The 16019-nt window shown below is 57.5% G+C and overlaps 1 protein-coding gene across 3 annotated transcripts in view; it reads left to right on the top strand.

Annotated features, from left to right (window-relative positions):
- NPHP4 (nephrocystin 4) overlaps positions 1 to 16019 on the top strand; it is a 106599-nt gene that overhangs the window by 17243 nt on the left and 73337 nt on the right. For all 3 annotated transcript variants that reach the window (XM_039253247.1, XM_039253246.1, XM_039253249.1), the window contains exons 4-6: positions 4786 to 4958; positions 5985 to 6049; positions 10010 to 10165. In XM_039253247.1, the coding sequence (XP_039109178.1) occupies positions 4786 to 4958; positions 5985 to 6049; positions 10010 to 10165 (394 nt within the window). The remainder of the gene's footprint in view (positions 1 to 4785; positions 4959 to 5984; positions 6050 to 10009; positions 10166 to 16019) is intronic.

The following is a 16019-nucleotide window of genomic DNA, read 5'->3' as shown; positions in this document are numbered from 1 at the left end:
CCTTGCAGTTTGTGGGTTCGAGCCCTGCATCGGGTTCTGTGCTGACATGACAATAAATAAACATTAAAAAAAAAAAAAGTTTATAGCACCAAATTCACAGGGTTGTCATGAGGATTAAATGAGATAACTTATGTAAAGCACTTAACTCTTGGCAAGCCAATAATTATAAATGGTAACTATTATTTATTAAGTGTAGAGATAATATAGTAATGATAGATTTAAAAAAATTTTGTTAGTGTTTTTATTTATTTTTGAGAAAGAAAGAGCATGAGCAGGGGAGGGGCAGAGAGAGAGGGAGACACAGAATCCAAAGCAGGCTTCAGAAGCTATCAGCACAAAGCCCAATGCAGGGCTCAAGCTCATGAACCTTGAGATCATGACCTGAGCCAAAGTCGGACGCTTAATGGAGTGAGCCACCCAGGTGCCCCAGTAATGATACATTTTTAAAAAAAGAGTTTAAGTGATCTCTTTTTAAAAGAGCCAGGCAGGTGCCCCAGTAATGATAAATTTGTGTTTACTTAGCAGTAATTACATTAAGGAGGGTATTTATTCAAGGGTACCTGTATGATGATAAGAGGGTTTTTATGCAAGGATACTTGTATGATGATAAATACTAGTACTTTTTTGACGACAGCTTAGGTTGTTCTATAGGACCATCCTGGTCACCATTTTAAGCCATGAGATATTTTGCACAAATGAATAGTCTGCCTTTTTTTTTTTTTAAATTTTTTAATGTTTTATTTATTTCTAGGAGAGAGAGGGAGAGACAGCGTGAGCAGGGGAGGGTCAGAGAGAGAGGGAGTCACAGACTCTGAAACAGGCTCCAGGCTCTGAGCTGGCAGTCAGCACAGAGCCCGACGCGGGGCTCGAACCCACGAACCGCGGGATCATGACCTAAGCGAAAGTCGGACGCTCAACCGACTAAGCCACCCAGGCGCCCCGTGATTTCCCCTTTAAAAGAGGACACTTGGCCCTGGGCTGGGGGGGGCGGTGTAAGGTGGGTTTGGGCTCTCACTTAGTCCTGGGGGGCCATAGGCCAGGTCCCTAAACTCGTGGCTCTGAATTCACTCGTGTGTGCTGAGAGAGAACGGCGTGCATCTCGTACGGCTGCAAGAGACTGAACATGCTCTCGAGCGCACACATGGCCAGCGGTGGGCGCTCACTCCTCCCCACACTTGGTGCCGGCTCTGTCCAGGAGCCGCACCGGCCACAATGGAGAAGACTGTGTGTCCCCACAGCAGCCGGGAGGGGGCGCTTATGTTGTCCCGCTGGAGCAGGGCTTCTCAGCCTGACAGCTGACGCCTGACCCCTGGGCTGGCTCCATCGTGTGCTTGGCTAACGGCGGGCTCTGCCCTGAGTCAACAGAAGCTCCTGACTTTGAAGCTGGAGCCTTTCCATTTCCCAGAGGAGAGTTTTGTGTCACAGAGTCCCCAGGTTTGGGGCCCTCGGTCTCACGGGGGGGAGCGCACAGGAGACCATCTGAGCCTCAAGTGGGAGGCTGTTGGGAAGCCCTCTGCCTTCCTGAAGACCTTCTGCTAAAGGTTTATGGGAAAAGAATTGTGGGGAAGGCGCGGTTTCCATCTCTGCTTCTCTCTTCCCTGGCAACGGAAGGGGGTGGGTCGAGTGGCGGTGCAGCTGGGGACACCCGGCCGCGGCCTCTCCATCATGGTACCTCGTCACATACCCCATTTCAGTTCTGTCATGTGGATAAGAAATGGGGACCTGGCCCCTGGGCAAAGTGGTGTCCGTGCTTTGGAAGATGGAGGCGCGAAGACAGGAGCATTTCCGTGAGTTATTAACCTGTTCACCTCGTTAGGGAGGAAGCCTGTCAAGTGTAGATGAGTGGGGATGTGACCGGGGTGAGCGAGGGCCCCCTCCTCAGTCTCGAGGGTCCTTCTCTTGCAGGTAATTTGATGGGCTTGCCTCAAACTTCTAACCACACAGTTTCCGTCGATGCACAGAATTTTCCTCTCGCAGCTCTGCTGCGTGGTGTTAATTAGACGTCCTCACACTGAAGGGCTTGTTTGTGGTTTTGGCCTCGCTGAGTGCCGGCGGGGTTTCTGGCAGAGCCCGTGTGCGAGCCGGAAGATGGGAATGGCACCTAGGTACCCGGTGAGCAGGCTGGCCCGACTCTGCCCTCCTGGGTACGGTCCCCGAAAGGCGACCAGAAGATTGAAGCTTGTTAGAAGACAAAGATCAGGGGCCCATGGGGGGGCTCAGTTGGTTAAGTGTCTGACTCTGGATTTCTGCTCAGGTCACGAGCTCATGGTTTGTGAGTTCGAGCCCTGTGCTGGCTCTGCACTGACGGTGTGGAGCCTGCTTGGGGTTGTCTCTTCCTCTGTCTGCCCCTCCTGATTGTGTTCTCTCTCTCAAAATAAATAAAGTAAAAAAAAAACCAAAAACCCAAACAAACCCAAAATATAAAACCAAAAGTCTGCTGCGTAAATTTGATGATAACAGGCTGTAGTCATGGCTCACGAATGGCACAGCCTCCCATCTGGCAAATAGAAAGGAGCTCCAGGGAGCTGTGTCGAGCGCGAGGCTTTTATACAGAGCAGGGTGGGAAAAAGCCGTTTCTCGCAAAGAGAACATCGTTCTCAGGCGAGGTCCCCTTCCTGTGGGAGACGGCAGGGGCCTGCCAGGCCAACCGTATCACCAGCACCGACCAGGGAGTCCCGGATCGCCAGGCTAGCGGTTCCATACCTGGGCCAGGTGGACACTGCACTTGGGTTGGGCGTGGTCTTGCGTGCTGACCGGGGCCTCTCGTGTTCTTTCTGAGAAGCTCCGCTGCTGCCTTGTGCTCTCACCCCTGGGAGCCTTTTACTTCCACGGGCTTCCGGTGGGTTCTGTGCTGAGTCTGTATTTCGTGCCTGCTGAGGCGAGGCTGACCTTTGAGCTCCGAACTTGAGGGTGGATCATGTCTTCAGGTTCCTCAGAAATTCTTCAGCACGTGTTCCCGCACTGAAGGCCCCGTAAATGACGTTTGGAAAAGAGCACACGCCCTTCACGGTCAGTAGTGACTGGGTAGCACCCTTCAGACCTGGGGTCACGGTCGGGGTGCTGTGCTTCCGGTGGCCGGTGCTCCTGGTTGGAGGTGGGGTCTTTGGGGACAGACAGCAGCAGGGCTCTGCTGCTGCTTTTTCTGGTCTCAGAATAATGGTCTTCAGGGGTAAATGGCAGGGAAGGGCAGCGGCCCTGAATTCGAACTTGGCCCTGCCGAGGCAGCTGGTGCTGCAGCCTGCGGGCAGAGCAGTGTCAGGGTGACCTCTAAGTGGGGGCCCCCACGGCTTTGCATCAGAGTTGACAGTATTTGTTTCGCTGCTGCAAGGAAAAGCGGGCAGTGTTGCCAATGTGGACGTGGCCAGGTGTTAAGGACAGGTGAGGTGGTGACAGACTGACGCTGCAGCCGGCCATTCGAAAACAGTGCTTGAGTCTTGGAAACAGAAACATAATTCTCTCCTGGTCCCACCACCTGTCAGCTCTGAGTGGCCGTTATTTCATCATTTTGCAATAAAAGATAATAGAATAACGATTTATATCTCATGGCTGATGTTTTAATGCGTCTCTCTGTTATCCTGGGCTGACAGTCTGTGATTACAGGAAACGTTTTCTCGGTCACACCCTGGTAATGACTCGTTAATGGGGGATTAGTCCACGGTTAAATCACGTTGCAGCTGCCCGGCCTGGCCTTGCCTTAACGCTCCCTACCTGGGGCAGGGGGTTTGACCCTGCACCGTCACTCTCCTCCAGCGAGGACATGGTCCTGGGAACCCTCCCAGTCCAGAGCCACAGCTCAGCACCTCTGTCTAGGTTTGGTCTGTGAAACTGGCAGTGATCCTGCCCGTCTTCGGTGCCTATGATGTTTATTAGCTTTAAATAGAGGTGACTGCGCCGGCCTTCACGAAGTAAAAACCGCAGAGCAGAGGCGCTTTCTTTCCCGAACCAGGGAGCCCACAGTGTGGCCAGGCAGAGACGCAGGTGCATCTGACTGCTGTGTTGGCTCTCCCTAAAAGCCACCCCAGGACTGCCCCCAGGACCCCCCAGGACCCCCCCCAGGACCCCCCCGGACCATCCCCCCAGGACAGGCTGGGGGCTGGGGGACAGGGTCCAGCTGGGCCTCCATTTGCATATTACGCAGTGGAAAGGTTACAGGAGGGAAACCTTTTAGGAGCCGCCTGAATACCATCTACTTGGCTGAGACCCAGAAACAGTCTTGTAAGAAAATGATGTCGAGGTGACATTTTGTCATAAAAAGATGTGAGTTGGGCTCTGAACCGGGGAAAATTACATAGCATCTCAAGAAGTGTAAGGATCCTGTGTAGTTTAAACAGAATTAGTGCCAGTGGAACTTCATAACGGTTACACGGAAAACAGGGATCAGGGCCGATACTGGCAAGCTGGGTTGCGGTTTTACGTGGTGAGCGTCCCGGGGAAGGGCCCAGCAGGCGTGTGTGCTTGTAGTGACTGGTTCCCGCCAGGGGATGGGTGCCGCAGAGCCGCTCCTGCCTTCTTGTTCGTGCGGGGGCCGTGTCTGTGTGCACGTTCTGTGGATGAGCTCCCGGAGCAGAAGCGGAGAGTCTCCTGTCGAGAATGAAAAGCTGTGATACCAGCTTCCGACGCCGAGGGAGCTGTTTGACTCTGGCGCCCCAGGAGGGATGCCCGTCCTAGTGGGATGCACATTTGTGGCATTTTAGGACGCCGGAGCCGGTGCGCCTGCACCTTTTCTGTGCCCTCTCTGCAGCTGGAGGACAGGCCGTCACCCACGTTCTCGTTTCTGTTTTGCAGTCCTTGTATTTTCACACATCCTTGAACCACCCGAACATCGTGGCTGTGGTCGAAGTGGTCACCGAGGGCAGGAGGCCGGACGACTCCCTCCAGGCTTTGTCTTGCGGGTTCGGAATTCTTCGGATCTTCGGCAACAAGCTGGAGTCTCCCACCTCCGCCTCCCAGGACAAGCGGTATCTGCCTTGTTTTTTTTATCCTCGGGATTTTCCAGCCTCGCTCTGGGGAGATGTAACTGCTCATTGTTGGCCACAACAGAAAGCTTTACCTTTGTCAACTTGTGTGGTGCTCTGTTCCCAACGGTGTGGACTCTGGGAGGATTTGCTTTGGAGTAACTGGGTTTGCCATTTCTGAGTAAGCCACGGATTTGTCCTTCAGATGGGGGTGTGGCCAGCTCCGGCCCTGAGCATGGGGGGTGGTGTAAGGCGGGTGCGGGCTCTCACTTAGTCCTGGGGGGCGTAGGTCAGGCCCCTAAACTCGTGGCTCTGAATTCACTCGTGTGTGCTGAGAGACAACGGCGTGCATCTCGTAAGGCTGCGGGAGACTGAACATGCTCTCAAGTGCACCCGCGGCCAGCGGTGGGTGCTCACTCCTCTGCACACTTGGTGCTGGCTCTGTCCAGGATCCACCAACCACAATGGAGAAGACTGTGTCTTCCAGCCCAGACGCTTATGTTGTCCCTCTGGAGCAGCACTTCTCAGCCTGGCGGGCTGACTCCTGGGGCCGGAGAAGTCTTTGCTGGGGGACATCCTGTGCGCTGCAGGGTCTCTGACAACACCCCTGGCCGGTACCTGCTAGATGCCAGAACATCCCCCCCCCCCCCCGACCTTCGGAAATATATGCTGCCATCACCAAATGTCAGGCAGTCTCGTCCCTGGTTGGGAACCCAGGCTCTGGGTAATGTTGTCTTTGCTGGGACACTTCTGAGGGCTATAAATTTCCCTGGCGTAGTTTTCTAGCACCTGAGTTCTTGGGAGCGTGGGGGCGGTGCTGTGTGACAGAAGTGTGTGGCTGGGGTGCGGGGGCTGCTGCTTTGCTCGGCCGTGTCTCTTCTCTGCAGACGGTGTGACTGGTGGATAGAAACTCTAGTAGGTGTAGGGCGGTTGGCGCCTTGTGTGCTTTCCTTTTGAGACATGTGGCTGTCGTTTGGTGACTGGAAGCCAGGTGCAGAGAGCTGACGCGCGCCCCCTGGTGTCTTGCAGGTTGAAGCTGTACCACGGCAGCCCCCGAGCCCTCCTGCACCCACTTCTCCAGGACCCCGTGGAACGTAAGTGACCAGGCCCAGCCCGCGGTGCTGCTGCGGGAAGTCCTGTGTCCGCAGCAGCTCCGGTTCACCCGGACACTGTCCCGAGTGTTCTCCGCCTTCAGTCCGTCTCGTGGCCTTTCTCCGTGTAAACCTAGCAGCTTAGCGGGTTTATCTAGTGGATTAGGGAAAACTTACCCTGGGCCTGGATTTTGGACACAACCGAAGGGCCTGTAATGTGCCAGCCTGAGGGGAAGGTATTGCTTCCTGCTGACGTCCCTGGGAGCGCAGCCCCGGAGCCCCTGGCGGGAGGGCTGGCTGCTGCCTGGCTGCTGGGGCACCAGCCTTGCCCACCACAAGGTAGTTGCTGTCAGTCACTGGCCCCGTGGGCACCAGAGACCTTTCGCTGTGAGGCCCGCGGGTCACGGGCAGCACGGCAAGGCCTCCCAGCTGTGCCTAAGTGCAGAGAAACGTCCTGCAGGGCCACCCGCCATCCCCCACGAGGGCCTGCAGCTGGGCAGGGGATGGACGGATGGACGGGGGCGCCTGGCGGAATGTCTTGAAGGCCCAGGGTAGGGGTGTGGGGGGTGTTGAGTGGTTGGCGGCAGGTCTGTTTGGGAGGGTGGCTTTCTGCGTCTTGGAGTTATTGCCTGGATTCCGTGACAGGAATTTTGAGCAGGCCCCAGGGCCTGAGTTAAAAATCTAGCCAACCCCACCCCTTCCACTGCTCGCTGAATTTGGCGAAATTTCATTATAGAGGAGCAATCAGTCTGAAACTTAATTTTTTAAAGCATTTAAAACAATTTTTTTAATGTTTATTCATTTTTGAGACAGAGAGAGAGAGACACCCAGTGTGAGTGGGGAGGGTCAGAGACAGGGAGACACAGAATCTGAAGCAGCTCCAGGCTCTGAGCTGTCAGCACAGACCCCAATGTGGGGCTAGAACTCATGGACCTCCAGATCATGACCTGAGTCAAAGTCGGATGCCCGCCCAACTGACTGAGCCGTCCAGGTGCCTTAAAGTATTTTTTTTTTTAAAGTTTACTTATTTATTTTAGAGAGAGAGTGAGTGAGCAGGGGAGGGGCAGAGAGGGAGAGAGAATCCCAAGCAGCCTCTGTAGTATCAGCGCAGAGTCCGACACAAGGCTCTAACTCACAAAGAGCCCTGAGATCATGATCTGAGCTGAAATCAAGAGTCGAAGCCTAACTGGCTGAGCCACCCAGGCACCCCTGAAACTTCATTTTATTGACAAAAACGGACTTTGAGTTTATTTATTTATTTATTTATTTTTAAATATTTTATTTATTTCTAGGAGAGAGAGAGAGAGACAGCGTGAGCAGGGGAGGGTCAGAGAGAGAGGGAGTCACAGACTGAAACAGGCTCCAGGCTCTGAGCTGGCAGTCAGCACAGAGCCCGACTCGGGGCTCGAACCCATGAACCGCGAGATCATGACCTAAGCGAAAGTCAGACGCTTAACCGACTAAGCCACCCAGGCGCCCCTGAGTTTATTTCTTAATTGAGTCTAATCATTACTTTGTTGACATTTTGTGTCCTGGAGCGCCCTTAGGGTCAGGGCTTTATTTTTTTAATTGATTTCATTTCATTTTATTTATTTTTTTTAATTTTTATTTTTAAATTTTTTGTGTTTTTATTTATTTTTGAGAGAGAGAGAGACAGTGTGAGCAGGGGAGGGTCAGAGAGAGAGGGAGACACAGAATCCGAAGTTAGGCTCCAGGCTCTGAGCTGGCTGTCCACACAGAGCCTGACACGGGGCTCAAACCCATGAACAGTGAGATCCTGACCTGAGCTGAAGCTGGACACTCAACTGACTGAGCCACTCAGGTGCCCCATTTTTAATTTGTTTTAAAGTAGGCCCCATGCCCAGTGGTGGGGCTGGAGGCATGACCCTGAGATCAAGAGTCACATGTTCCACCGACTGAGCCAGCCTGGCGCTCTGGGATCAGGACCTTCAGAAGGACGTGCAATCCAGCAGCTTGTCCCGGGGCAGCGGTGGAAGCCTGTGTGGGTCTGGGAGTGGAGAGCGTGAGGGTCACCTCGTGGGCGTTTCCAGAAATGTGCGGAACTCTTGCTTGAATGGGCAATACGTTCATGTGACTGAGAATCAAAATAGCATAAAGAAGTATAAAAAGGTGCAGGGAGGCCTCCCCCACTGCTCTGCTCCCTCCCCTGCACCCCAGGTAACCTCTCTGAGTCCCTAGGATCCTCGTATGGGGACCGGGCAAGAGCACATGTCTGGGCTTCATGTTTGCCTCTGCTTTTCCCTTTGACCATTTACCTTGGTGAAGTTTTCCTGCTGGTGCCTAGACACCCCCTCCCCCCATTCTTCCTGCGGCCGCGGGGTGTGTCGTTGAGTACATGTTCTGTGCTTTACTGAATGGCCCTGTGAGCCGACCCCTGGGGACCCAGGGGACGGAGTTCGGGGGCATCGCTGGTGTGGACGGCTGCCCTTTTGCACACATGTCCGCACAGCTGGGGGTTGAAGTCCTAGAAGCCGGGGTGCTGTGCTGGGTCTGAGGACTAGTTTCTAACATTTCTCCTGATCGCCCTCCATGGAGGCCCAGCCAGCGTCTTTCCAACCAGCCGTATGCGGCAGCGCCTTTCAGGGCATCCAGCTTTTCAAGGAAGCGGCTGACCCTGTGTCTGTGGTGGTTTGGTGTTAAAAACACAGTGTTCATTCATTTCTCTTTCTAACGAATGCAGTACGTCATGTTTAGCTCATTTCTTAGGAAATAATGCAGCGTGTCGTAGGAGGTGGTGAGGCTCCTGTCAGTGGAAGAAGTCAAGTCCCAGCAAGACTGATTTTTGGGGATGGGTAGAGGGCATGTCTCTGGTCTCTCTCAACCACAGGGCCTGTGACTCCGGGCTCTGCCCTTTCTTGAACCTCAGTTTCGGTCGATGCTGTTCCCTCCATCCTCCTGAGCTCTGTGTCCGACCCTTTTCAGTTGGCTTTCTCCAGGACGCTCTCCCCTTTCCCTGGCCCGCTGTCTGCTGTCCACACCCGCCTGGGGATCAATCCCGTCCTCCCCTGTGCTGTGGACATCGCTGTTTGTGTCTTGGTCGCCCCAGAAGAGCGGTCCGTCCTCGAGGGCAGGGCTCTGCCTCAGAGGCTGCTGCTCGCAGGGCCTAGTCCTGCTGCTCTGTGGGCTCGAGGGCGCAGGAGCTGAGTGGGGAGGGAGGCAGGCTGGGGCCCCGGGGGCCTCCTACCCCCCCCCCCCCGCTGATAATTGGGACCAGGCGGTGCCTGGACTTCATGACTCTGGGGGAGGGATGAGCAGGAAGAGTTTAGTTGTGTTGCATTAAAAGCAAGTACCTGGGCGGGCGCCCGGGGGGCTCAGTCGGTTAAACATCTGACTTCTGCTCAGGTCACGATCCCATGGTTTGTGGGTTTGAGCCCCACGTCAGGCTCTGTGCTGTCAGCGCAGGGCCCGCTTCTGATCCTCTGACCTCTTTCTCTGCCTGCTTGTGGTGTGCATTTATCTCTCTCAGAAATAAACAAACATTAAAAAAATTAGAAAAAACCCCTGGTATCTGTGTCTGTAGTTTTACTAGAGAGTTCTTTTTTTGTTGTTAAAAAAAATTTTTTTTAATGTTTTATTTCTGAGAGAGAGAGACAGTGTGAGCAGGGGAGGGTCAGAGAGAGAGGGGGAGACACAGAATCCGAAGCAGCTCCAGGCTCCGAGCTGTCAGCACAGAGCCCGACGCGGGGCTCGAACCCACGAACCGTGAGATCATGACCTGAGCCGAAGTCGGACGCTTAACCGGCTGAGCCTCGCAGGCGCCCCTGGAGAGTTCTTAAGGATTGGTTCTTTTTGCTTTTTAGGCTGAACAGAGCAGTTCCCCTGCCTTTGTGGAAAAATACGTTTCCTGTGTGTGGTGTTTTCTTTCTTAGATGCTCATTTTATCGGCTGGTTTGACCCAAAGGGCCTTTGGTCACAGCTGTCACACAAGTGTTTCCCCCGCAGAAAACAAGCACGTGACCCTAGTGGAGAACTGTAGCCTGCAGTACACGCTGAGGCCGCACCCGCTCCTGGAGTCTGTGTTCCATCTCATTCCCGAGAACCTTCTGGTGTCTGGTCTGCAGCACATTCCTGGCCTCCTTCCGGCTCATGGAGAGAAGGGTAAGGGCTGGTCTCTCTCCTCCGGTGTCTGTATCATTGGTGGGTAGACCTCTCAGGAACTGGGCTCTACAGTGGGAGGGGGCTGGGCATGGCTAGGCGCCCTCAGCTAATGGCCTTGTAGAGGTGGGGGTGGGGAAGGGGGAAGGGGTAGGGGGAGAAGCGGGGAGAGGGGAGAGGTGGGGGAGGGGGTGAGATGGGGAGGGGAGAGGAGAGAGGGGAGGGGAAGGGGAGGGTGAGAGGGAGGAGGAGGGAGGGGAGAGGAGAGAGGGGCAATGCCCTGTCTGTCGTCCCTTCTGAGCAGTGTCTCATGTCCCTCAAGGCACTTGTTTTCTTTCCTTGGGAAACGCTTCCGTAAGACAGAGAGCTCATGTGTCTATGACCAAGGTCAGGAAAACCGCTTGCAGGTCTCAGCCTTCCTGGACCCCCATGTCAGCGGCCCGAGGAGGATTATTTTTAAATTGTGGTGGAACAGACACGGCGCAAAAGTGCTGCCACCACCGTGCACCCCCAGAACGTTCTCGTCGGCCCACCCTGAAGCTCTGTCCCCACTAAATAAACACTCCCCGTCTCCCCTCCCCCGCCCCGGCCGCTGCCGTCCTGCTTTCTGTCCCTGAGTTGGCGCCTCTGAGGTCCTTCTACGAGGGGAATCCTCAGTATTCCACTCGTGTGACCAGCGTTATTTGACGTGGCATCGTGCCCGAAAGGGTCGTCATGTTGAATCGTGTGTTGGGATTTCCTTCCCCTTTTAAGGCCGAGTGATGTTGCATCGCAGGGACGGGCCACGGTGTGTTCATCCGTTTTCCTTTGGACGGACTCCTGGGTTGCTCTGCCGTTTGGCTGTTGTGCCTCATGCTGCTGTGAACGTGGGTGTGTGGTGGCTGGATTACCTGTGAAAACGGAAGTCACGTGAAAGCCCCAGGGCCCGTCTTGGCGTGATCTAGAAGGAGGTTCTCCGGTGGGGGATCTGGGACAAGGCCTTCGCGCCTAGGAGATCGCTGCAGAGGCCTGCTCTGCTCTGGGACCTGCTGGTGGGGCCCGGGCCTCGCGCTCCTTCTGGGCCCTTCCGGGGCTTTTTTGTCAGACTGTGTGAGGGTCCAGGAGAAGGGACCACCCCGGTTCTTTCCTGCCCACCCGGCTGGGCCTCTTGTCCTGGGGGATCTGGCCCCCTGTTCGGGTCCAGGGAGGGCAGGATGGGGCGCGGGTGTGAGCTCTGATGTGCCAGGTTTTGACTTAGAGACGCCCAAGAACCGGAAGAAAAGATGTAGTTCAACTCTAGGCGGGAATGCGTTCGGTAACGATGTCCCAGGACCATGGTGTCCTGGTCCCTGCTGGGGTGCAGACGTCGTCCTTGGGTTCATGGATTTCTGCGATGGGTCCCTGGGGGTCCTCTCCTCGCGAGGTCACCGTTTTTCCTGAGAAGAGATGGTGATGCGCGAAAAACGATAAATTGACTAAGAACAGGAGCAAGTCCTAGGCTGGGTCCCAGCTCTGGGCCTGCCGTGGCTCACTGAGCTTCAACCCCCACGGCCCCCCAGCCTCATATGGGAAGTCTTACTGCTCTCTCTAACTCTCTTGTGTGCTCTCGAGAGGGAGGAGGGGACAGACAGGGACACAGAGAAAATGCCACGTGCTGTCTGCTGTCGAGACTGAAAGCAACGTGACAGCCTGTGTCTGGCTCGGACACCTTGGCCCCATCGGCCAGGGAGGCCCCCTCCGTGCCACTGTGCTGCGTGCTGAGGTCAGGAACTAGGTGCACGCCTGCCGTCGAGTCTGGGGTCTCAGTGAGCAGCCTTCTGTTGGGGCCCGCGGCAGCCCTGCCACTCTGTGAGTCGCCAGTGGGTGTCAGTAGAGCTGCAGGGAAGACCTGCAGGTGCCTACAGCTCATCCGGGCTGTGTCCCTGTCGCTGCCGCTGGGGCGAGAAGGCAGCTCCTGCGGCCCCGGGTGTGTTCTCCCCATCTTGTGCCAGTCCAGGGTGTCAGAGGGGCCGCTGCAGCGTGGGGCGTGATCCCGCTGCTCGTGCTCCAAGGTCATGTCTCCTGAGGGGCCGCTGCAGCGTGGGGCGTGATCCCGGCTGCTCGTGCTCCAAGGTCATGTCTCCTGAGGGGCCGCTGCAGCGTGGGGCGTGATCCCGGCTGCTCGTGCTCCAAGGTCATGTCTCCTGAGGGGCCGCTGCAGCGTGGGGCGTGATCCCGGCTGCTCGTGCTCCAAGGTCATGTCTCCTGAAGGGATCTGAACCCCAGTGGCTTCCCATCAGCCCCCTTCGTGTGGGGCACCCAGCTGTCCATTGGGGTGCTTACTGGATGCAGGCAGGGAAATCTCAAAACTGATGAGAGTTTATGTTGTTTTTTAATTTATTTATTTTGAGAGAGAGAGAGCGCTTGTGCACAAGTGAGTGAGGGAGGGTCAGAGAGGGGAGACAGAGTCCTAAGCCGTCTCCACGCTGTTAGTGCAGAGCCCGATGAGGGCTTGATCTCATGACCCTGAGGTTATGACCTGAGCTGGAATCAAGAGTCTGATGCTCACCCGACTTAGCCCCCTGGGCGCCCCTGTGTTGTATTTAAAAACCAGTGACCAGGGCCCGTGGAGGGTGGAAAGGCAGGCTCATTCCCCCTTCTCCAGGAGAAAGGACTGGAACGTAACTTCTCGTCAAGGTCCCCAGTGACCACCTGATACTCCGAGAAAGGAGACCTGTCTTGCTCAGGCTTCGCCTCACATGCGGGGCGCCAGGTTGAAGACCCAGCTCCCAGCTGCACACAGCTTGCGTCCTGACTGTGGTCGTGGTCTGTGTTCTGAATCCTGCCCAGGGTCTTCTGGGCCTTTGTGACTCCAGCTTGGGGAAGGGTCGCGTCGCTGGGGAACGTCTCATAGCCCAGAAAGGGCCAGGGCAGGGCCTGGGACCGGCTCCCGTGGCGGAATTCACGTGCCGTTCGTAGAGGGTCTGACTGTTTTGGCAGCTTGTGGGGACGTGGGTGTCTGTTTGCTTGGGAGGGGCCCGCGTCCAGGGCTGAGCTGGGTTTTTATTGGGGGCACTGCAGACTCATACGGGGTCAACAAGTCAGAGGGTTCCCGGGTGCCTTTTGCCCAGTTTGCCCCAAATTGTTGCTCAAGGTCACGACCAGGTACCGAAGTTGACATCGTGGCCAGCCTTCTCCCTGTGGCTCCAGTTTGACTTCCTCCTTTGTGTGAGGACCGGCTTCTGAGGAATGGTTTTCAAGCTGGGAGTGACTGGAAACGACAGCCTGTGGCACCTCTGGTGGCTCCTTGTCACCCCCCAGGGGAGGGGCGGGCCTTCCCTTCCAGGGAGGCTCTCGCCATCTGCACAGATTAGCAGGTGCCATTGGGCATCGTCCCTTCTCTGCAGCTAGGAACCCGTGCACCTCCCCATCTTCGCTCTGCCCTTTTCACATGCTTGTGCGTGGTGGGCCCGGACAGCCGCCTCGGCGCCAGGCGCACCGCTCACGTGCCCGTGGGAGCCCCCACAGCCCGCTCAGAGCAAGGCCCCGCTCTCGCAGCCGCAGAGCCACGAGCCGGCCACTGCCCGGAGCTGTGCTGCTGCCTCTGTCGGTGTGTGTGTGGGGTCTCGGGAGACAGAGCGGGGAGGGGACTCGGATGGCTTGCTCGGCCTGGAGCGGGTGCAGAACTTTGCACGAAGCGGCCGGGTGCAGTGGAGGCTGTCGTCAGTGTAAGCGGGGGTAAGCCCATGTTCTAGACCTGGGCCCGTGGCCTTCGTGCCAGGACGGAACGGAGTCCTGAGCGAGGGTTCCTGGCCAAGTGCTCAGGGAGGTGTGGGGGTCCTGAGCCCACTTTCCATGGTGCTTCTAGCTGGAGGGAAGTGGAGGGGATCCCACTCCCCCCGCCGCCGCCCGAGCCAGCTGCCACCACAGCGGCATCTGGAGCAGAGCACTTGACCGTGGTCCTCTGCCAGGGCTTGGGGGGAGCGAGCTGTGGCCCAGCGGCATCTGGGGGGGCAGGGCCCCCAGGGAGACCACGGAGGTCATGGAGGCGGTCTGGACGTCGGGAGTCCCCGGAACGTGTGCCCGGCAGGGAGGCTGAGGAAGTGTGTTGCTGAGGTGTCCCTGCCGCGTGCGCGTCCCCCAGGGCCGCCCTCACCGGGAGCCTTGTCTCCCTGACCCGCACACCTGCTGCTCTCTCCCCTTCGTTGGCTTTGAGCACCTGCCTCCCATCTTTCCTTCCTCGCTGCCTTCCTCCTTCGCACCTTCCTTCGGTTTCACTGCCTGGCCCTCCTGCGTGCCCGCTCCCATAGACGCGCCCCCATGCGGCCTTTCCTGTGGCCCTCCCTCGGCTGCCACTCGGTGGCCCCCTCTGCTTGGTGTCCCTGCTCAGGAATCCCCTGAGGGGCTCCTTGAAGACGCTGCTTCCCTGACCCCTGACCTGCTGCGACCCCCAGCCCCCGACCTGCTGCAACCCCCACCCTGCTGTGACCCCCGCCCTGGTGACCCCGCCCCCTGCTCTGCTGTGACCCCGCCCCCCGCCCTGCTGTGACCCCAACCCTGGTGACCCCGCCCCCTGCTCTGCTGTGACCCCGCCCCCGCCCTGCTGTGGCCCCAACCTGCTGCTTCCCCGCCCCCCGCCCTGCTGTGACCTCAACCCCCACCCTGCTGTGACCCCGACCCCAGCCCTGCTGTGACCCCGGCCCCCGCCGTGCTGTGACCCTGACCTTCTGTGACCCCGACCTGCTGCTTCCCCGACCCCCGCCCTGCTGTGACCCTGACTCCCGCCCTGCTGTGACCCTGACCCCCGCCCTGCTGTGACCCTGACCCCCGCCCTGCTGATGGTGCATTTCAGCAACTGGCATCCAGGCACCTCGGTGGCTGTGGGGTTTTCCCGGCTCCCCAGACCGCTCAGACCCTCACCGGGATTCGGCTCCCGGGTTGCCCCATGTGAGCGCGGGGTGCAGGTGGGCAGGGCTGGTGCCAGCAGAGGGGGCTCCTGCCCTGTGTGAGCCCCAGACCGAGGTAGTGTTCCTGAGAGCACCCCCCCTCCCAGCCTCAGCCCCAGGGAACCACCCCGGAGAGAACCAGCGCTCCTGCTGGCAGCGCCTTCACACCTTCCCCACCCCCGATGCTGTGGTTTATCTGGGACTCAGGAAGGCTCACTGGGTGGGTCTGTGCGCAGGCCCCAAACAGGGGTGAGGGCACCGCGCGGCTCTTAGCAGAGTGCTCGTGTCCTGGGTGGATTTCAGCAGGGCCCGGCCTCACGCCTCCCCACGGCCGTCAGAGGCGGCAGGTGTTTCAGAGACCGGACGCCTCAGACCCCTTCCGCTCCTGCCTGGATCACCTCAGCCTCCTTTCTTCCTGCCGCCTCTCTTGCCATGCTGTTTGTGTGTGTGTGGGGTGCGTTCTGGCTAATCTGGCATCTTTCCAGGGGAGCTGCGTCCCCTGGAGGCCGTGGACCCTGTTGGGGCCTCGTGGGGGCTCTTGGGGTGCCCGGGGGCGTTCCCGAGCGCCTCCCTAGAGAATGTCGCTAGGAGGGAAGTCCCGCTTGTTCTGAGCCTGTAACCCCCACTTTCTCGGCTGCGTGTGTGGGGATCCCTGAGGGAGATGGTGTGTTTCCTGTAGGAGCAGTGCTGTTTTTGGGAAATGGCTTCGCACCCAAAGCCGTGGCAACTGACACATGAAAGCTGGACCTAGTTACAGAGCGTGAGGGCCATGAGCTCTCCCCGGGAGGGGCAGCTCTGCTGAGGCTCCGTCCGCCCCGGCCGCGGAGGTGGGTGGTGCACTGAGCAAGTGCAGATGGTGGTGTTGGAGCTGTGGCTGGCGGGGCCGACAGACCTCAGTGAGCGCGGCTGCACTCCGGGCCACATGGTGAGCCCCGAGTTTCCTAATTTCTCCC

This window comes from Hyaena hyaena, unplaced genomic scaffold (genome assembly GCF_003009895.1).
Source record: "Hyaena hyaena isolate Hyena2069 unplaced genomic scaffold, ASM300989v1 scaffold_443, whole genome shotgun sequence".
NCBI classification, from domain to species: Eukaryota; Metazoa; Chordata; class Mammalia; order Carnivora; family Hyaenidae; genus Hyaena; species Hyaena hyaena.
Note: the sequence above shows the minus strand (reverse complement) of the source record. Positions and strands in the feature narration are given on the sequence as shown.